This window comes from Phacochoerus africanus, chromosome 8 (assembly GCF_016906955.1).
Source record: "Phacochoerus africanus isolate WHEZ1 chromosome 8, ROS_Pafr_v1, whole genome shotgun sequence".
NCBI lineage: Eukaryota > Metazoa > Chordata > Mammalia > Artiodactyla > Suidae > Phacochoerus > Phacochoerus africanus.
In genome coordinates, this window is record NC_062551.1 from 105,214,749 (window position 1) to 105,237,474 (window position 22,726).

Below are 22,726 nucleotides of genomic sequence, written 5' to 3' on the forward strand. Positions count from 1 at the left end.
TCTTCCCGTGCCGTTAGGTGGTGTCGGCCTCCGCCCAGAACCGTGGGGCCCCGCCCCTCGCGCCAGAAGATGGCTTAGAGCCGGCCAGAAAGGCATCGCATTTACCCCCTTTTACAAGTCGGAAGAACCTTTGGTCCAGAAGGAAATAAAAAGACGCTCTGTTTGGAAAGTTTTGGGATCGGCCGCGCCTTTCGGTGGCCTGGGACAATTTCCACGTGTTGGTGAAATCTGAAAACAAACAAAACCCTGTGGTTTTGATGTGAGGGGGGCCTGCTGCAGGTGGTCAGCATTTACATTTTCCCCCATCTTCATTCAAGGCTGGCAGCTGAAGCAAATGGTATAAGGCAGCTTTTTTACTTGATTAATGACAGCCAGTGGTTTAAATTTTTGAATAGCAAATCTTACAATTTTAGTGAAATATTTATTATAAGAACACTCGTGGGTAGGACATATTTGATAATGACTTTAAGGGGTATTAATACATGTACATGCAACAGCAGTCTTTGGAATCAACAACAGTTTATTGAGCACATGGTAGTAGATGGTGATAAATTTTTTTGATGTCCCTGCATCTTAGGTTATGAAGAACAAGAGTATAGGCTGAAACAAACCAAACACTGTCTTACCATTCAATTAAGTCAGTGGTCTTGCTTGCTTTGCCTTTTGTTTTCCCCTTCTGGTTATCTCAAGTTTATTGTCGGTGCAAGATTCTGGAATCTCTGCTAAAGGACACTCCCAAAATTCAAGGTTGAAATTGTAATAAGCAAACATTCTAAGAGGAGGTAAATATTTTTCACCTGCAGCTCGGCCTGATCTGCTCAGCAAAAACAATGTCGCATTTGTGGGGCACAAAGCCTGAAATCCAACCTGGAAGACAATTTACAAAGTAGCTGGCCATTTAGGTTAATTGGAGGGGAAAACAAACATTAAGAAGAGACTAAGTAAGTTTTTCAGGGACTATGTCACAAGCTTCATAGTTGGAATGCTCTTGCTGTTTTGTTGTATGAGTATTCACAAAGGGTACACTGAAATGTACAGTTAGCACATTTTAAATCTATTTAATCTATTGAATCTATTTAATCCATCACCTGGTAGGCCGGCCTTTCCTGCTTTGCGAGTTTCATTCTTCCCCTCCCCCAGCATCTTCCCAACCCCTGCCCCTGACACCAGTATAACAATAACATTAAAAAGCCATCTGTATCTGCTTGGGGGAATGATGGCCAGCCTGTGTTGTGCTGTACTGTGTAGACAGTACTGTGCTGGGTTGTCTCCAGGCACGGTGGGCATTCTTCCTAATGGTCATTTGGGAAGAGATTGCTTATTTGGAAAACCGGAACTCAGAAAACAGGCTTTATGGAGTTCCCACTGTGGCTTGGTGGGTTAAGAATTGGACTAGTGGAGTTCCCGTTGTGGTGCAAATCTGACTAGAAACCATGAAGTTGCCTGGAATCATGACGTTAACCCTGGCCTCGCTTAGTGGGTTAAGGAGCCAGCGTTGCTTGAGTGGTGGTGTAGGTCCCAGATGCGGCTGGGATCTGGCATTGCTGTGGCTGTGGTGTAGGCTGGCAAATGTAGCTCCCATTCGACCCCTAGCCTGGGAACCTCCATATGCTTCAGGTGCAGCCCTAAAAAGCGAAAAAAAAAAAAAAAAAAAAGTATGCGGGTTTGATCCCTGGCCTCACTCAGTGTGTTAAGGATTCCATGTTGCTGAAAGCTGCCTGGTCGGTTGGGGATTCCGGCTCGGATCTAGCGTTGCTGTGGCTGTGGTGTAGGCAGGCAGCTGCAACTCCAGTTGGATCCCTAGCCTGGGAACTAATATATGCTAGACGCGGCCATAAAAAAAAAAAAGAAAGAAAGAAAAAGAGGTTTAGACAGGAATGGGGCCTTTAGCAGTTGTTTGCCCTAGCTTGAGAGCGTGCTCCTGGTGGAACAAGCTAAAATGCTGTGTGGAGGCACAGGCTTCGCTGTGCAGGATCATGGAGCACATTAATTACTGCAGGACCGTAGGTGCCTGCCCAAGGACAACTAAATGCAGATATTCCACCCAACCTCGTGCAGACCAATCATGTGCAGTGTCTCAGGCTGAAAATCTCCCAATTGTCTAGTTGCAGTTACTTTCTGTTTTATTTTCCTTTTGTTATTTGAGCCAAGGCTCTCCTGCCCGCGTGATTTCTCTTCCTTTATAGTATTTGGAGGATCTTGGTTTGACGATAATGGGGAAAGAATGGTTCCTTTTCGGACGGCTGCTCTGTTAATGAATGATCCTCACAGAACAAGTGTATCATTCATTCATTCATCCTGCAGCATTTACCTCACAGTGCCCACCAGGGGGCACCGAGGAGCAAAACAGATAAGGCCCCTCTGACCAAACTGGTACTCTAGCCCAAGAGGAGCGTCTCGAAGTCTGGGTACAAAGGGTACAAGACGCCTGCAGGTAGGGACAGGTGCTGTGTCGATAACATAACTGGGTTCTAAAGGACTATTTTTTTATTTTTTATTTTATTATTTTTTTGCCTTTTAGGGCCGCACCTGCCGCACATGGAGGTTCCCAGGCTAGAGGTCTAATCACAGCTACAGCCGCCGGCCTACACCACAGCCACAGCAACTCGGGATCCGAGCCGCATCTGCGACCTACACCACAGCTCAGGGCAACCCCGGGTCCTTAACCCACTGAGCTAAGCCAGGGATGGAACCTGCAACCTGATGGTTCCTGATGGATTTGTTTCTATTGCGCCATGAAGGGAACTCCAAGAAGGACCATTAAGGTCCTTGAGAAGGTCACGTTTGAGCTGAGACCAAACAATGAGAAGAAACCAGGAGGGGGAGTTTTGCGGAAAGAGGGTTCCAACTATGAATGCATTATACCAGCCGGTTTTCACAGCGCTTTCATCTATAAAAACCCAACGTGAGGATGATACTGATGCTGAATCCTATCTCACTCTAGAAAGAAATAAATATGAATGTATCCGCTAACTTATTGTAGGGGAAAAGCTCTTTTTATTAAGAGATCTATTTCTGTTGGACTTCCCTTGTGGCCTTCAGTATTTCTGTTAAAAATTTCACTGTTTATGTTTAATAGTCATAGAAATGTGTAACATTTATTTTGATCAATTATGTACAAATAATAAACTGCAATGAATAAATACAAATAAATAACTCAATCCAGAATGAGTATTTGATACCTAGATTTTTGTGTCCCAGAAAATGTTTTAAATTTAAGAATATTTACATTTTATTGACCAATAAAAAATGTTTAACCATAAAACCCTATTAATTAGAATAAATTCTCTGAAGAAAGTAGGATGAAAATAAGAGTTTAAGGAAAAAATGGAATGATAAAATTTCTTACTGTTGAAGAAAAACTCGTTTGTATTATTTCTTTAAATGATTGATACTGAGTATCAACTTACCATGATACATGATATGCAGATTCCATTGGGGACTTTTGTTTGTTTGCCATATACAGGGCATGGGGAAGTTCCTGGGCCAAGGATCACCCACACCACAGCAGGGGCCTGAGCCAAAGCAATGTCAATGAGGAATCCCCAACCCACTGATCCTCCAGGGAACTCCCACTGGGTACATTTTAAAGAGGAGTGAGATAGTTGTTTTTTGGAGATAGTTTTATTTTTAAGATGCTAACATTTACAATATACAGAAAATTAAAATTTTCTATTCTTTTAAAATATTGAAAAATCATGTGCAAGCACATACACACATTTTTCAGGTTCCTTTTAGGGTGCCAGCTTTCAAAAAAGTTGGCACAATTAGGTAAGGGAAAGCAGGAAGCTAAAATTTGAGAGCCAACTGTGAATCAAGTACTAAATAACAAGAGTTCCCTTGTAGCACATTGGATTAAGGATCTGGTGTTGTCACTCTTGTGACTTGGGTAGCTGGGTAGCTGCTGTGGTGAGGGTTCAGTCCCTGGCCTGGGAATTCCACATGTGATGGGCATGACCAAAAAGAAAAAAAATTTAGTATTATTTATACAGTCAAAGCTGCCATCTATTGATGGCATTATGAATTATTTACTGTAGTTCTCAAAACTACCCAATAAAGTAAAAACTATTACTTTTTAATCATTTCATAAAAACACTGAGGTTTGGAGAGATTAAGGATCTTGCCTAGCCAAACACCTTGAAAATCTGACAGCCAGGATAAAAATCTAGGTAGGTCAGCCTGCACACAAAGGCTTCTTTCTGCCAGCTGCTTTGAGCCTGATCTCTCTTTTCCTTTCTTCACTCTACAAGTTTTTGATAGCGCATCAGCTATAAAATAGTCAGGCTCCCTCTGTAACTTGTTTTTAGGCACTTTCTCTGACAAATATATCAAATGTATGGTTGAATAGGCTCTGTTTATTTGAGGTTTACTGTACATTAAGGAATCCAGTTTCTTTCAATAGTATCCTTTAAAAAAAAAATAGCCTTCAGTTATGATAAGAGAGGCTTTGTCTTCATTTGAAATTTTTATATTCAGTAGGTGGCCTTGGACCTGACAAGACTTCCTACCAAATAGCTCAAGACAGGGTGAAAAAAAAAATACTTTAAAGGTCTTGAGAAGTTTCCTTCATGGCTCAGCGGTTAACAAACCCAACTAGGATCCATGAGGATGTGGGCTCGAGCCCTGGCCTCGCTCAGTGGGTTAAGGATCCAGCATTGCTGCAAGCTGTGCTGTAGGTCGCAGATATAGCTCAGATCCCACATTGCTGTGGTTGTGGTGTAGGCCGGCAGCTGTAGCTCTGATTGGACCCCTAGCCTGGGAACCTCCATGTGCCATGAGTGTAGCCCTAAAATAGTGAAAAAAAAAAAAAAAAAAAGGTTTTGAGTTCTCTCCTTTAATTATATTTCTTTTTATAATTTGAAAGGCGAACATGAATATATCCCCAAGGTAATCCTTAGTGACATATATTGGCAAATGACTCCCTCTGTGTGTTGCACCAATGTCCAAATTCTGAGGTTAAGTAAGTGCCAGCCAAAAACACCATCTTGTGTTTTATTGTAAAACATGTATGGCCTTGTTAAAAGAGAGCACGGTTATGTGTGTGTGTGTGAGGGGGGTTAAAATGGCTTTTCTTTTTAAAAATAATTTACATTTTCTTTCTTTTTTGGCTACCTTGTGGCATATGGATTTCCTGGGCCAGGGATCAGATCTGAGCCAAAGTTGCAACCTACACCAGAGCTGTGGCCATGCTGGACCCTTAGCCCACTGTGCCAGGCCAGGGATCAAACCCCTTGACACCTCCAATCCCCTTGTGCCACAGTCGGAACTCCAGTTATGTTAATTTTTAAAAGAAACTCTGCAGTGCACCTATTCGCATGGCAGTACAATGACCAAAAGATGGAAGCCACTCAATTGTTCATCTCCAGATGAATGGATAAGTAAACTGTGATACACATGTACAGTGGAATACTATACAGCCTTAAAAAGGAAAGAAATTCCAGCATATCCCACGACAGGGATAAACCTTGAGGACATTATACTAAGTGAAATAAGCCAGTTGCAAAAGGACAAATACTATATGATTCCACTTATATGAGGTACCTAGAGTAGTGAGATTTATAGAGGCGGAGTGTTGGTTGTCAGGGATGGGAGAAGGGGAGAAATAGGAGTTACTGTTTAATGGGGACAGAGTTTCAGTCTGGGAAGATGAAAAATGTTCTGGAGATGGATGATGGTGATGGCTGCACAATAATGTGAATTTACTTAATGCCACTGAACTGGACACTTAAAAGTGGTTAAAACAGTAATTTTTGGAGTTCCTGTCGTGGCGCAGTGGTTAACGAATCCAACTAGGAACCATGAGGTTTCGGGTTCGGTCCCTGACCTTGCTCAGTGGGTTAACGATCCGGCGTTGCTGTGAGCTGTGGTGTAGGTTGCAGACACGGCTCGGATCCCGAGTTGCTGTGGCTCTGGCGTAGGCCGGTGACTACAGCTCCGATTCAACCCCTAGGCTGGGAACCTCCATATGCCGCAGGAGCGGTCCAAGAAATGGCAAAAAAAACCCCACAAAAAAACAAAAAAACAGTAATTTTTGTTATTCCTATCTTATCACAAAAAATCTAGGCAAAAGCTATAGATCTTTACATAAAGGAATGAATTACAGCTTTTTTCAAAAAGTCAAATATTATATAAGCTCAAAACCAAATTGGAAGAAATCTTTATTAATTAGAAAGTGGGGGTTCCCATTGCAGCTCAGCAGTAACAAACCTGACTAATATCCAAGAGGATGCAGGTTTGATGCCTGGCCTTGCTCAGTGGATTAAGGATCCCGGCAAGCTGCAGTGTCGGTCCCAGACGCAGTTGGGATCTAGTGTCGTTGTGGGCTGCGGTGTAGGCAGCTACAGCTCTGATTTGACCCCTAGCTGAAAATGTCCAGATGCCGTGGGTGTGGCCCTAAAAGCCCCCCCCCCCCCCCACCAAAAGTGGTATATTTGTAGTAGAAGCAATAGAACACAGACACCTTAGTGATTCAATATTTAATATACAAACTACTAATATACCATAGGATACAGTAATATTTACCTTTGATTTAAAAAAATGAATTTTCATTTTAATTCAATTTGAATAGCTATTAAACTACCATTCAACATAAGAAAATTAAAAGTACTTTATAATATATAACTGACATACTTTCCTGCAACTACATTTACTGTATTATCTTATGTGTTCAGGATTTTCAGGTATCAGCTGAAGAGGTAATTCTACTTGTCAGGTATAGGATGCATCAGATCTCACCTTTAAAAAAAGTATCAACAGTCAAAATGTTAATAAATTACTTGTAGACTGAATTTTTTTTTTTCTTCTTAGGGCCGTACCTGCAGCATATGGAGTTTCCTAGGCTAAGGGTTGAATTGGAGCTACACCTGCCAGCCTACACCACAGCAACAGCAACGTGGGATCTGAGCCGCATCTGTGACCTACACCACAGCTCATGCAACACCAGATCCTTAACCTACTGAGCAAGGCCAGGGATCGAACCCGAAACCTCATGGTTCCTAGTCGGATTTGTTAACTACTGGGCCACGACAGGAACTCCTGTAGGCATATTTTTAATAACACTGTTTGAAGGGGGGGTTTCTCAGTTCTCCTGGTTTATTGAATCTCTATGATGGCCCCTGCCATAGTTGCAGCTTAGGTCGAGATTGTGGCTCAGATCTGATCCCTCGCCCAGAAGAAATCCATATACTGCAGGCTGACCAAAAAAGAAAAAAAAAAAAAAGGAAGATGATAACAGCAGTTTTGTAAAGATGATGGGATGGTGGATAATTCTTGTAAATTTTTGGAATTTTTGATTTTATTACTTTTAGAATTAAAGAACTATGCATTAAAAAGAAAAACATTAATATTGCCTTTATGAAAGATCACTTTGTGAGCCTTACTAGTAAATAATTTTTTCACTCTCAGTTTTTCAGCCTATCATTTCACATTGTCATTGCAGTCTCTTCATTCCAAAATCTGTGAAGAGATTTTATTGAAAATATTTTTATTTTTCAATTATAAATAGTACTTATTTGAGCACCAGCACACTGTTTTCTTCCTCAAAATCCTACACTTATTTTCTTGGTCAGACCGTAGTCTTCCATTTCTTTTCATTGAATTGATCTTGGTTGCTTACAACTAAAGAATCCAAATTCCTATGGGGGAGATTCCTGGACAGAGGGAGGTGGGAATCATCCTGGTTGGAGGAGACTAGTTTAATAGGACTTCTTAACATCCCTAGTGATGAGGCACTCCAGTCTTTCACCCCCATTTGCTCACATTTCTCCCTCTTTTTGGAATCGATTTTGGAATATACTCACTTTCATATCTGATCATTATATATAAAATTATCAAATATTATTTTGATAGTATATGTGAGCAAATATACATGATGTGTATCATATATACTTGGGGGGGTGGAGGCAGCAGCAAGTGGGGGAGGGAGGGAGGGAAGGAAAGAGGAAAAGATGAAAGCGGATAGAAGGCTGATAGGAAAGGAAGAGAAAAAAAGGAAATATATCATACTGAGAAGTTTCTCCCCAGAGAAAAGTAAAGACCCTCCCCTCAACTCCTGGAAGTTCCCCTTGGACACTCACTAAACGCCTCCTGGCCTTACTGTTTTGTGTCATGTACCTCTCAAATCCATCATTTTCTCCTCCACAGTACTGGGTCCTGTGCCTTCACTTAGGACATGCTAAAAAGATATTGGTTGATTGATGTAACTTAAACAAAAACTTCTCCAAAATTTAGAGGTAAAGGAAGAGTCCTCTAATCCAGAAATATCCAGCTTAATTATACGTTGATGGTGACCTACTAACAAGATCTCTTATGAATAACACCTTAGGATTAAAATTTAACTGGTCTTTAAGCTTGACCATATTACCACATGAGAATACTATGTATAGTTTTTCTTTTTTGGCCACCCCACAGCATATGGAGTTCCCCGGCCAGGGATCAGATTGAAGCCATATGGCAATGCCAGATCTTTAACCCACTATGCCAGGTGGGGGATAAACCTGCATTCTGGCGCTGCAGAGATGCCGCCAATCCTTCTGTGCCAGTGGGAACTCTTCTTTTTTAATTTTTATGTACAGTTTTAATTGTGCTGTTAATTTAGAAGGTCATCCTAAATTTAAGTGACACATGTAATCTTGAAATGTCATTCAATTATTTTCCCTGCCAACTTAGTAGACCTCCATTTTATCTCGATGTAGGAATATCATGGAAAGAAAGTACTTGTACTAAGGTTTAAAGATGCACAACACATTAATATGTTGTTCTATCTCCTTTTAACTAGTTATTTTAGTAAAATAATGACTTCTTCTTTTCTTTTTTTAGGGCCTCACCTGCAGCATATGGAAGTTCCTGGGCTAGGAGCTGAATCAGAGCTGCAGCTGCTGAACTGCGCCACAGCAACACCAGATCCTAGCTGCATCTGTAACCTATGCTGTAGCTGTGGCAACAGTGGATTCTTAACCCAGTGAGCAATGCCAGGGATCAAACCCACATCCTCACAGACACCGGGTCAGGTTCTTAATCCACTGAGCCACAATGGGAACCCCAAAATAATATCTTTTAGTTTGAAGTCTTAAAGTTATTTACTATAGAAAATTGTAAAAATTTCAGAAAATGAAAAGATTTTCAAAAATCATCCATTCCCCATTGTAATTCGTGCCAATTCTTTGTTTTTAATGCAAATTTTAGATTTTTTTGTTTTGATCATGACATTTATAGATTTTGTGTCTTGCTTTTATTTTTAAAAAAATTTTTGGACCAAATGTTCTAATGGGAAGCAGTATAATGTAGTAATTATGAGTCAGAGAGAACCAAGTTAGAATTTGTCTCTACCGCCTACTGACTTGACTAATTCATATAACCTTGGACCCTGAGTCTCAAGTTCTTTTCTGGAAAATGGTAATAATAATATTTACCTCATAGATAGGCTTATAATAAACCCTTGTTCCAGTAGTTATCATGTCATTATTTAAATTTTGTAAATATTTTTAGTGGTTTCATAAGATTTATTGAGCATATTTATTTATTTATTTTTAATTTTTAAAAATTTTTTTATTTTTTACAAGGACATTTATATTTGTCAGGGTCCAGCCAGGAGCACAAAAGACATGCCAGATCATTCAATAGCGGGGATTTAATATAAGATTAATTGCAAATGTTTAGAGGCAAATATTTTACATCTAGAGGGTGGTGACCCAGAGTCACAGGCAGCCCTGCAAACAAGGCTGGGGAGTGGGGAATCAAAATTCCTCTAAGGCCATTTCTTCTACTCCTTCTTCTATTCTTCATCCTCCTTATTCTTGCTCCTCCTTCTCCTTCTCCTCTTCCTCATCCTTCTTCTTCTTGTCTTTTTAGGGCTGCACCCACAGCATATGGAAATTCCCAGGCTAGGGGTTGAATCAGAGCTACAGCTGCTAGCCTACGCCACAGCCACAGCAACACCAGATCCAAGCCACGTCTGCAACCTATATCACACCTCACAGCAACACCGGATCCTTTAACCCACTGAGCAGGGCCAGGCATTGAGCCAGAGTCTTCATGGATACTAGTTAGATACTAGTCAGGTTACAGCGGAACCATGACCATGATGGGAACTCCCTTTCTGCTTCTCTTTGTGTATCAACTTTCATTTCTCTCTGTAGACCATCTTTCAAATGCTTCTCCATGCACATAACTGCACCAGCTTTTTTTTAAAAACACTTCAAGATTTTATTTAAATTATTAATTAATGAACAAACCATTAAAATGCTATCCCTCATTCCAAGCAGAATCTGAAGAACAGACCTCTATAGGCAATCAGCAATGCTGAAATAAATTTGACCCTCTTCTGAGCTACAAGCCCATTGGATAGTAGACAGAAAGAAGGGGTTGAGCAGAGCAGCTTATAAGAGTTATTGTCTGTGAGCTAAACTGTCACTTGAAAACCTTCAATAAGACATATGACATTGGGCAGCTTACTTTTGATCCCTGATTGCATGAAATATTTTCTTCCATCCTCTTACTTTCCAGTTTGTAAGTGTCCCTAGAAGTGAAGTGGGTCTCTTGAAGACAGCATATATATGGGTCTTGTTTTTGTATCCATTCAGCCAGTCTATGTCTTTTGGTTGGGGCGTTTAGTCCATTAACATTTAAGGTAATTACTGATATGTATGTTCTTATTGCCATTTTATTAATTGCTTTGGATTTGTTTTTACTGCTCTTTTTTCTTTCCTTTTTCCCTTGTTCTCTCCTCTTCTGGTTTGATGACTATCTTTAGTGTTGTATTTGAGTTGATTTTTCTTTGTTTGTGTATCAATTGTAGATTTTTGGTTTGCAGTTATTCTGAAGTTTTGATATGAGTCTATATGTATATGAAATTGTTTTAAGTTGTTGGTCTCTTAATTGCAAGTTCATCTCCAGTGTCCTGCATTTGTACCCACCTCTTCTCATGATTTCTGATTTTGGTGGTATAATTGTGAATGGATGATTTTGTATCTTTACTGTATATATATATATATATATATATATATATACCTTTACTGGTAAGCCTTTACATTTGTGGAATTTTTGTTTCCTGTTGCTGTTTTTTTCTTTTCTGCCTAGAGAAGTCCCTTTAGTATTTGTTGTAAGGCTGGTTTAGTGTTGCTGAATTCTCTCAGCTTTTGCTTATCTGTGAAACTTTTGATAAATCTGAATGAGAGCTTTGCTGGGTAAAGTAATCTTGGTTGGAGGTTTTTTCCTTTCATCACGTTAAGTATATCATGACACTCCCTTCTGGCCTGCAGAGTTTCTCCTGAAAAATCTGCCAATAACCTTGTTGGGGTTCCCTTGTATGTTGTTTCTTTTCCCTAGCTGCTTTCAAGATTTTCTCTTTGTCTTTAATTTTGGTAAGTTTGATTAATATGTGGTCTTGGTGTATTCCTCCTTGGGTTTATTTTATATGGTATTCGTTGTGCTTTGTGGATTTGAGTGAGTGGTTCTTTTCCCATGTTAGGGAAGTTTTCGGCTATTATCTCTTGGAATATTTTTTCTATCCCCTTCTCTCTCTCTTCTCCTTCTGGCACCCCATAATACAGATATTGGCGCGTTTAACGTTGTCCCAGAGTTATCTGAGACTCTCTTCATTTGTTTTCAATCTTTTTTTCTCTTTTCTGTTCTGCATCCATAATTTCTACTAATCTGTCCTCCACCTCGCCTATTTGTTCCTCTGCCGCCTATATTCTTCTAGCGAATTTTTTATTTCGTTATTGTATTTTGCATCTCTTCTTAAGTTTTATATCTTGTATCTCTTTGGTCAGTGTTTCCTGTAAGTTATCCATCTTTGCCTCCAGTTTATTTCCAATGTCTTGCATCATCTTCAGCATCAACAATCTAAAGTCTTTCTCCTGGAGGCTGAGAATCTCCTCCTCACTTAGCTGATTTTCTAGGGTTTTTCCTTTCTCCCTCATCTGAGTTAGTTCTCTGTCTTTTCATTGTTATAGGTTTTTGCTGTGGTGACGTTTTTACAGATACTAGAGTTGTAGCCTCTCTTACTTCTGGTGTCTGCCCCCCTTGTGGCTGAAGTCTGTGTGGGGGCTTGCTGTAGGCTTCCTGATGGGAGGGGCTGATGCCTGCCCACTGGTAGGTGGAGCCAATTCTAATCCCTCTGGTGGGTGGGGCTTAGTCTCTGGGTGGGATTAGAGGCAGCTGTGTGCCTGAGGGATCTTTAGGTAGCCAGTTTACTGATGGGCGGGGCTGTGATCCCACCTGGATTGTTGTTTGGCCTGGGGCTTCTCAGTACTGACTGACAGGTGGGGCCAGATTTTCCCAAAATGGCCACCTCCAGAGAAAGGCACGGCTGCTGAATATTCCTGAGAGCTTTGCTTTCAATGTCTTTCCCTAACAACAAGCCACATTCACCCCTGTTTTCCCAGGATGTCCTCCAAGAACTGCAGTCAGGTTTTACCCAGATTCCTATGGAGACTTTGCTTTACCCTGGGACCTAGTGCACGTGAAAGTCTGTATGCACCTTTTAAGAATGGGATCTCTGGAGTTCCCATCGTGGCGCAGTGGTTAACAAATCTGACTAGGAACCATGAGGTTGCGGGTGCGGTCCCTGCCCTTGCTCAGTGGGTTAAGGATCCGGCATTGCCGTGTGCTGTGGTGTAGGTTGCAGACACGGCTCGGATCCTGCGCTGCTGTGGCTCTGGCGTAGGCCAGTGGCTACAGCTCTGATTCGACCCCTAGCCTGGGAACCTCCATATGCCGCAGGAGCGGCCCAAAGAAATAGCAAAAAGACAAAAAAAAAAAAAAGAATGGGGTCTCTGTTTCCCCCAGTCCCATGGAGCTCCTGCACACAAGCCCCACTGGCCTTCAATGCCAGATGCTCCAGGGGCTCTTTCTCCCAGTGCCAGATCCCCATACATGAGAGTTTGATATGGGGCTCAGAACTCTCACTCCTGTAGGTGAGTCTCTGTGAACCAGTTAGTTTCCAGTCTGTAGGGCTTCCCATTCGGGAGGTATGGGGTTATTTTGAAATTGCCCCTCCTACCTCTTGACGTGACCTCCTCTTTTTCTTCTGGAGTGGGATATCTTTTTAAGGTTTCTGGTCCATTTGGGTGAAGATTGCTCAGCCTTTAGTTGTGAATTTTGTTGCTTTTAGGAGAGAAGTTGAGCTCCAGTCCTTCTATTCGCCATCTTAATCCCATCTTATTTAGCATATTTAGCCATAGTTTTTTAAACTTTGTCTTATCTTAGACATTAAGATTGTTTTTAGGAGTTCCCGTCGTGGCGCAGTGGTTAACGAATCAGACTAGGAACAATGAGGTTTCGGGTTTGGTCCCTGCCCTTGCTCAGTGGGTTAACGATCCGGCATTGCCGAGAGCTGTGGTGTAGGTTGCAGACGCAGCTCAGATCCTGCGTTGCTGTGGCTCTGGCGTAGGCTGGTGGCTACGGTTCCGATTAGACCCTTAGCCTGGGAACCTCCATATGCCGTAGGAGCGGCCCAAGAAATAGCAAAAAAAAGACCAAAAAAAAAAAAGATTGTTTTTAGCACTTGACTCAAATAATTTTGCAAATATAGATCTTGGGGTGGGGGTGGGGTGGGACCTTTTAGTCAAATTTAGATTTATTCCTTTGGATTGATTCCAGAAGTGGAATTATTGTGTCAAAAAGAAATTTCATAGATTCCTATGGTCAATTAATCTTTGACAAAGGAGGCAAGAATATAAAATGGGAAAAAGACAGTCTCTTCAGGATGCTGGCAAAACTGGATGGCTACATGTAAATCAATGAAACTAGAACACATCTTCATACCATGCACAAAAATAAACTTGAAATGGCTTAAAGACTTAAACAAAAGAAAAGACACTATGAAACTCCTAGAAGAGAACATAGGCACAGCATTCTCTGACATCAACTGTACAAATATTTTCTTAGGTCAGTCTCCCAAGGCAATAGAAATAAAAACAAAAATACACCAATGGGACCTAATCAGACTTACAAGATTTTGCACAGCAAAGGAAAACATAAAAAAAAAGACAACCTATGGAATGGGAGAAAATAATTGCAAATGATGCAATCAATAAGGGCTTAATCTCTAAAATATATGAACAACTTATACAATACAACAATAAAAAAACCCAAGCCAATTGAAAAATTGGCAGAAGACCTAAATAGACATTTCTCCAAAGAAGATATACAGATGGCCAACACACACATCAAAAAATGCTCAACATCACTAATTATTAGAGAAATGAAAATCAAAACTATAATGAGGTACCACCTCACACTGGTCAGAATGGCTATCATTAATAGGTCTACAAATAACAAACGCTGGAGAGGATGTGGTGAAAAGGGAACCCTCCTGCACTGTTGGTAAAAATGTAAATTGGTACAACCACTATGGGAAACAGTTTGGAGGTACCTCAGAAAACAAATTACAGACTACCATGTGATCCAGCAACTCCACTCCCGGACATATATCCAGAAAAAAACTACAATTCAAAAAGACACAAGCACCCCTATGTTCATTGCAGCACTATGCACAATAGCCAAGACATGGAAACAACTAAATGTCCATCAACAGATGAATGGGTTAAGAAGATGTACACATACACAATGGAATACTACTCAGCCATAAAAAGAACAAAATAATGTCATTTTCAGCAACATGGATGGAACTAGAGATTCTCATACTAAGTGAAGTAAGTCAGAAGGAAAAAATACCATATGATATCACTTATATACAGAATCTAAAATATGGCAAAACAAAATTATCTACAGAAAGAAACTCATAGACATGGAGAGCAGACTTGCGGGTGCCAAGGGGGAGGGAGAGGGAGTAGGATGGACTGGGAGTTTGGGGTTAGTAGATGCAAACTATTGCATTTAGAGTGAATAAGCAATGAGGTCCTGCTGTATAGCACAGGGAGCTATATCCAATCATTTGTGATGGAACATGATGGAGGATAATGTGAGAAAAATAATACACACACACACACACACACACACGGGTCAATTTCTGTACAGCAGAAATTGACAGAACATTGTAAATCAACTACAATAACAAAATTTTTAAAAAATAAATTTCATGAATCCTGATATGTATAATTGAGTAATTTTTCCAAAAGGCAAAAAACAGTTTATATTCCTGGCAATAATATATGAGAATTCTCATTTCGTCACATCCTATCAGGACTTATTTTTTTATCTGCAAATATGATAAGCCAAAAATGCTATCCTGTCTTAGTTTTCATTTCTTTGATTATTAAGGATGTTGAAGGTATTTTAAAAGTAATTTTGTTGTTTTTTTCCTTTTATGCATCATCTCTTCCTGTCAATAGGCATTCTGAATCAGGCACTCTACTTACCGAGTTTTAAAATGTTCCTTAAACTGCTGTACAGCTTTTGCCAGCATGTGGCTAATGAAGTTAGAACTCTCAGCACTTTCTTTAAGAGGGATGGGGAGTGTGAAATTAGGGGAAGGCGGAATGCTTAAGTCTATCCTCATTTCATCTTCTTTGGAAAACTTTCCTTCGTGAACACCTGGAACTACCTAAGAAGAAGGATTATACAATAAAAGATTACTAAATTCCAGTGCACATTCAGGATTAATTTAATACCATATAAGTCAGGATAGGCTAGGCTGTGCTGAAATAACAAATTAGTCCTAGCATTCCAGGGGCTTCAAGTAACAAAATTCAGAAAATTTTCTTAAAATTTTCTTATTTTCCTCATTCATCACAAGAATTTTTCCTCTTTAAATTAAAAGTGTTCAACTATATCAAAATATTTTACTCTCTTAAGAGTGTAATCTGTCTAATTAGGTAACAGAATCAGAGAGTCAGCTGGGATTGAAGAATAGCTTTAAAAATAATTTGTGGTCTACAGTTTCAAGTACATTTCACATCATGATTCAAAAACACACCTCTACTTATGTGCAAACACACATATTTATACACACACATCATGGAAAAGGAATGTTCCATAACAATTGTATATGACTTATTAGATGCAATGCACCTTAATATTTTCTCTTCTAGTTTGTCCTATTCCAGTCTTTATTTTTGTTTTAATGTGATAGTTGTGATCCTCTAAACTTATTTCTCAAACCACACATGGGCCACAACTTTGCAGTATGAAAGAGAGTGAATCACTAGGATACAGAATGTCTTGGGTCAGATTCCCTAGAAGCAGAGCCTGAGACTCTGACACGGGTAACAGATTAAGGATGCTTTCAGGTGAAACTTTAAAGGGGTTGAGGCAAGTAAGACAGAGAAGAGGGAGAAGCTAATCAGGGAGATGGCTTCAGGTGACCTCAGCCTAATCCTGCAGGGAGCTCTGGGGCATAAGTGGTCCCAAGCGCAACCATGTGGAGAAGGTTGCAGGGGTGAGCAGTTAGCAGCAGCACCAGATGGGGTTGGTAAAGCGATCCGGGGGAAGTGGGCAGGGTACCAACATTACCCTGCTGCAGAAAGGATTGTACCTTCAATTGCTCTACCCTGTGGGGTTTTTTGTTTTGTTTTGTTTTGTTAATTGCCACATCTTCAGCATATGGAAGTTCCCAGGCCAGGGACTGAATCTGAGCTGCAACTGTGGCAACACCAGGTCCTCAATCCACTGCCCTGGGCCCAGGATCAAGCTTGTGCCTCCACAGCAACCTGAGCTGCTGCAGTCAGGTTCTTTACCTACTGTGCCATAGTATGAACTCCTTTACCCTGTGATTTTTGTAGCCAGATCTTTTTAGGAGTCCACCAATACCAACCTCATCAGGAATCACTAGCCTGGTACATCACATATTTTGTAGTGTGTGTGTGTGTGTGTGTGTGTGTGTGTGTGCGCGCGCGCGCGCGCGCTCAGGTGTGTAGGGACATCAGGAAAGAAATTCAATCACTGTCTTATCTTATGCAATAGAAGTTTTTTTGGTTTTTTTTTTTTGTCTTTTTGCTATTTCTTGGGCCACTCCTGTAGCATATGGAGGTTCCCAGGCTAGGGGGCAAATCGGAGCTGTAGCCACTAGCCTAGGCCAGAGCCACAGCAACGGGGGATCCGAGCTGCATCTGCAACCTACACCACAGCTCACAGCAACACCGGATCGTTAACCCACTGAGCAAGGGCAGGGACTGAACCCACAACCTCATGGTTCCTAGTTGGGTTTGTTAACCACTGCGCCACTACGGGAACTCCCTTTTTTTTTTTTTTTTCTTTTTTGGTAACACCCACAGCATGTGGAAGTTCCTGGGCCAGAGATCAAACCTGTGCCACAGCAGTAACCAGAGCCACAGCAGTAACCAGAGTCAAAGCAGTAACAATGCCAGATCCTTAACCTGCTGAGCTACCAGGGAACTCTGCAACAGGAGTTATTGATTGTAAGTGGGAGAGATAGTACAAGTGCAAAGGAAGATGGCAGTATGTTTATATGTGAATATTAATATATAAATGTGTTTAATTTTCAAGGTAAGTCAGGAGCTTAATGTGTCGAAACTAATGAGAGCTATAATTTACCAAACTCTTTTTTGGATAAGGAACCTAAACTCATTGCTTTGCAGATATCCATTTTAAAGTAGCTATTATGGCAGTTCCCATCGTGGTGCAGAGGAAACAAATCAACTAGGAACCATGAGGCTGTGGGTTTGATCCCTGGCGTTGCTCAGAGGTTCAAGGATCCGGTGTTGCTGTGAGCTGTGGTGTAGGTCTCAGACACAGCTCGGATCCCACGTTGCTGTGGCTGTGGTGTAGGCTGGCAGCTACAGCTCCAATTAGACCCCTAGCCTGGGAACCTCCATATGCCACGGGTGTGGCCCTAAAAAGATAAAAAGACAAAAAAAATAAATAAATAGCTATTATTATTTCCATTTTCCAGGTGCAAAAAACTGAAGCCTAGAAAGGTTATGGAACTTTCCCACCATACTCAGCTGGTAAATTTCTGAGTCAGCTTTTGAATTCAAATTGCTTCATCTAAAAGTCTTCTGGCTTAAAAACGGCACTGGCCAGGTCTCTTCAAGGTTACCTGTGGTGTTCCCGCTGTGGAGCAATGGGATTGGCAGCATCTCTGCAGCACCAGGATGCAGGTTTGATCCCTGGCCTAGGAACTGCATATGCCTGGTGGCAGTCAAAAACAAACAAACAAACAAACACCCACCCAAACAGAATAAAACAAACAAAAAAGTTTACCTGTATCAGTGACAGCACTTTAGCTCTAAGCAGAATTAGCCATCTCTGGATTAGAAAATATTGTGTGTTTTAAATTGGTTTTATTTATAGTATTTCTTGTTTTCTAAAGACTAGGCCCTACATTATATCAAGTGAACTTGAGTTCAATCAAAATGGAACTATGAATATCCTCCTACAGCTTGTTTTCAAATTCAGATGTATTTAATAAGAAAACTAACAGAAAAAATCAATGTGTGTACACATCATCTCCATATCTGTTCTTGGGTCTCTCCATTACCTTCATAGAACTGAAGATGTCCTGGGTTCCTGGGGTCTGGTTTGCCAGTTCTGTCACCCAGCCAAACTGCTCTCTCATCTTCTCCATCAGATACGTGGTGTCCTCCAAGTGATGCTGGGTCATCTGGAGAATCTGGGTGTATTGCTGATTGGACAGGTTGACCAACTCAAGGGCCTCATCTACTTTTGTGTGTAGTTCAGGTACATTAGGACAATCTAGCAAAGAAGAGGGTAACATGGTGAAGGAAAAGGTTCTTGGGATTTGGAGTTGGATGCTGTGGATTTAAATCCCAGCCCTTAAGCTTTCTACCTCCGGCCCTTTCTTTTCTTTCTCTTTTTTTGGTTGCACACAGCATAAAGAAGTTCTGGGGCCAGAGATCAAACCCTCACCATGGCAGCCACCCGAGCCACAGCAGTGGTAATGCCAGATCCCCAACCCGCTGTGCCACCAAAGGAACTCCTACGTCCAGACTTTTGATCTCAAGTGAGCTTTTGACCAGGTACAAAGGGCATGAACAAATTAACACTGTAAAGTGCCTGATCAAAGGGTCAGCACACCCTGAAGATTTAGCAAATGATCCTTTTCCTTGTCTTCCTTTCCATAGTGTTTCTGAAGGTCATCAGGGCTATTCACTGACACTCTGACAAGGACATATGGGAGACAGCACTTCTCTGCCTCCTTGAAGTTGAGTGTGGTCATCTTCAAAGTGATGTGTCTCACAACTGGAGAAAGCCTTTAAGAACAGTTTAGGATTTATTATGCTCCCTTGCCTGACAGTGGAACTGGTTTTGCTCCATGTGGGGGAGGCCCATCATCCTGAGTGAGGTGTGTAGCTGTAATTGACATGCAAGCTGTAAAGGACATGCTGTAACTGACATGTCATAGAGTGAGAAAGAAACCTTTGTGCTTACAAAGCACTAAAATCCTACAGCTCTGTGTTATTATTGCACAATGGCCCATCTGAACTGAAACAGGGTTAAAGGAACTTCTATAGCTGTGCCAACGAGCAGCTGGATAGTGTGTGAAGATTATCTGCAGACAACGGAAGTGTCTCTGTGTTGGGGCATCAGGGATCATAAGAGATTGTTGTGGGAAAAGACCACCAACTCTCTAATCTGCATCTCCTGGGACAGGGGGTGATGGACTGGGAGTTTGGGGTTAGTAGATACAAACTATTGCATGTAGAGTGGATAAGCAATGTGGTCCTGCTGTATAGCACAGGGAACTATATCCAATCACTGTGATAGAACATGATAGAAGATAATAAGAGAAAAAGAATGTATATATGTATAACTGGGTCACTTTGCTGTATAGCAAAAGTTGACAGAACATTAGAAATCAACTATAATAAAAAATTAAATAAATAAACTACATCTTCTGCAGTTTAATAAAAACCATGCCTTCAAGAAGATGGGGGAGAGAATCCACCAACCAGAAGCTAGGTGACTACCTCATCTCAGCTCTTAAAAATCAGTTTATTGTTGGAGTTCCTGTCGTGGCACAGTGGTTAATGAATCTGACTAGGAACTATGAGGTTGCAGGTTTGATCCCTGGCCTTGCTCAGTGGGTTAAGGACCCTGCGTTACCGTGAGCTGTGGTGTAGGTCGCAGACACGGCTCGGATCCCGAGTTGCTGTAGCTGTGGTGTAGGCTGGTGGCTACAGCTCTGATTGGACCCCTAGCCTGGGAATCTCCATATGCCACAGGAGCGGCCCCAGAAAAGGCAAAAAGACAAAAAAGAAAAAAGAAAAATCAGTTTATTGTTTCTTTTTGATATATAGATATGTATGCAGGATTCTCCAGCCTTCACACTTTTCCAAAAATTGTTTTGGGATCTTCAGGAGAAGGAGAACTTTGTACTTGCAAGTAAACAAATTTGCAATAGGATATGTTTGAAAAGTAACTCAAGAAAATATTTTGAAAACAAAGGGAGTCACAGCTAGCAAGATATAGTATACATTTGAAAGGAAATCCAAATATTCTTTAATTTTTATTTTCTTCAGACATTCTTTTAAAATGTCTTCACTTGCAAGTTTAAAATGTCATTTGTTAACTTTTAGGATAGTAGTATAAATATTTTTTTAAATTATGAGATGAGAAGTTCCTGTTGTGGCTCAGCAATAACAAACACAACTAGTATCCACAAAGATGTGGGTTTAATTCCCGGGCTTGCTCAGTGGGTTAAGGATCTGGCATTGCTGTGGCTGTGGTGTAGGCCAAGACCTGCAGCTCCTATTGGACCCCTAGGCTGGGAACTTCCATATGCTATGGGTGCGGCCCTAAAAAATTAAATTAATTATGGGGTGAAAGGTGTTGATGTCCCTCATGACCTTAGGCAAGGCGAATTCTACAAGGGACACTCATTTACTCTTTTAGAGAGTGCCACTTGGGAGAAAGATTTCCCTAAAACAAAGGTGAAACTTTATGCAAAACACAATCATATGACAAAGGAAAAAGTAAAACTGCTTCTATTTACAGATGACATGCTCTTGCATGTAGAAAATCCTAAGGGGTACATACATATAAAAGAACTATAAAAGTAATAAATAATTAATTCAGCAAGGTTACAAAACACAAGATCTATATGCAAATATCAGCTGTTTCTTTATGCTAACAATGAGCAAGCCAAAAATGAAATTAAGAAGATAATTCCATTCACAGAAGCATTAAAAAAAAAATTAAAAAAATGCTTGGGAGTTCCCTTTGTGGCTCAGCAGTTAACTATCCTGACTAGGATCCATGAGGATGTAGGTTCAATCCCTGGACTTACTCTGTGGGGCTCAGTGGGTTTAGGATCTAAGCTGTGGTGTGGGTCATAGACGCAGCTTGCATCTAGCGTTGCTACGGCTGTGTTGTAGGCTGGCAGCTATAGCTCCACCCCTAGCCTGGGAACTTCCATAAGCTGTGGATGTGGCCCTAAAAAAGCCAAAAAAAAAAAAAAGAAGAAAATGCTCATGAACAAATTTTTAAAAACAATATACACTAAAACTAAAAAAATCTGTGAAAAAAATTAAAGAATGAGTTCCTGTTGTGGCACAATGAGACAAGTGGTATCTCTGCAGTGTTGGGATGCAGGTTTAATTAACACTGGGCACAGTGGATAAGGATCCAGCATTACTGCAGCTGCATCACAGGTTGCAACTGTGGCTTTGATCTGATTGCTGGGCCGGGAACTCCATATGCTGTGAGGCAGCTCCCCCCACCAAAAAAAAATTTTTTTTTTTTTTTTGCTTTTTAGAGCTGCACCCATGGCATATGGAAGTTCCCAGGCTACGGGTCTCATTGGAGCTATAGCTGCTGGCCTAGGCCACAGCCACAGCAACGCGGGATCCGAGTTGTGTCTGTGACCTACACCACAAATCACGGCAACACAGGATCCTTCACCCACTGAGCAAGGTCAGGGATCCAACCCACAACCCCATGGAAACTAGTCCAATTTATTTTCCCTTTGCCACAACGGGAACTCCTGATCTACATTTTTAATGCAATCCACATCAAGATCCTAATTTCCCTTTTTGTAGAAATTGACAGGCTGATCCCAAAATTCACATGGAAACGTAAAGGATCCAGAATAGCCAAAAACAATCTTGAAAATAAAGAACACTGAAGTACTCACATTTCCCAATTTCAAAACTTACTACAAAGTATACAATAATCAAGACAATGTGGTATTGGCATAGGATAGACATACAGATTGATCGAATAGAATTGGGAGTCAAGAAATAAACTCTTGAGTTCTGGCTGTGGCTCAGCAGAAATGAACCTGGCTAGTATTCATGAGGACGTGGGTTCGATCCCTGGTCTTGCTCAGAGGGTTAAGGATCCCCTGTTGCTGTACTTGTGGTGTAGTCTGGCAGCTGTAATTTAGATTTAGACTCCTAGCCTGGGATCTTCTATATGCTGCACCTGAAGCCCTAAAAAGCATACCAAAAAAGAAAGAAACTCATATATTTGCTCTCAATGGGCTTTCAACAAGAGTGCCAAGGCAATTAGGGGAAAGAATAGACTATTTATTTATTTATTTGTCTTTTCTAGGGCCGAACCCACGGCATATGGATGTTCCAAAGCCTCTAATCGGAGGCGTTGCTGCTGGCCTATGCCAGAGCCACAACAACGCCAGATCCGAGCCGCATCTGTGACCTACACCACAGCTCAAGGCAACGCTGGATCCTTAACCCTCTGAGCAAGGCCAGAGATCGAACCCGCAACCTCATGGTTCCTAGTCAGATTCGTTAATCACTGAGCCACGATGCAAACTCCAAGAATGGACTTAAAAAAAAAAAAAAAATGTGTGGCTGGATTTCCCACTGTGGCTCAGCATTAA

The 22,726-nt window shown here is 41.1% G+C and overlaps 1 protein-coding gene across 3 annotated transcripts in view; it reads right to left on the reverse strand.

Annotated features, from left to right (window-relative positions):
* Positions 1-6,528: 6,528 nt before the first annotated feature.
* The window catches only part of CLUL1 (clusterin like 1), a 68,328-nt gene continuing 52,130 nt past the window's right edge, over positions 6,529-22,726 (reverse strand). For all 3 annotated transcript variants that reach the window (XM_047791647.1, XM_047791648.1, XM_047791649.1), the window contains 3 exons: positions 18,404-18,618; positions 15,324-15,508; positions 6,529-6,735 (listed from right to left, as the gene is read on the reverse strand). In XM_047791647.1, coding sequence (XP_047647603.1) covers positions 6,732-6,735; positions 15,324-15,508; positions 18,404-18,618 — 404 coding nt within the window. In that variant the 3' untranslated portion in view covers positions 6,529-6,731. The remainder of the gene's footprint in view (positions 6,736-15,323; positions 15,509-18,403; positions 18,619-22,726) is intronic.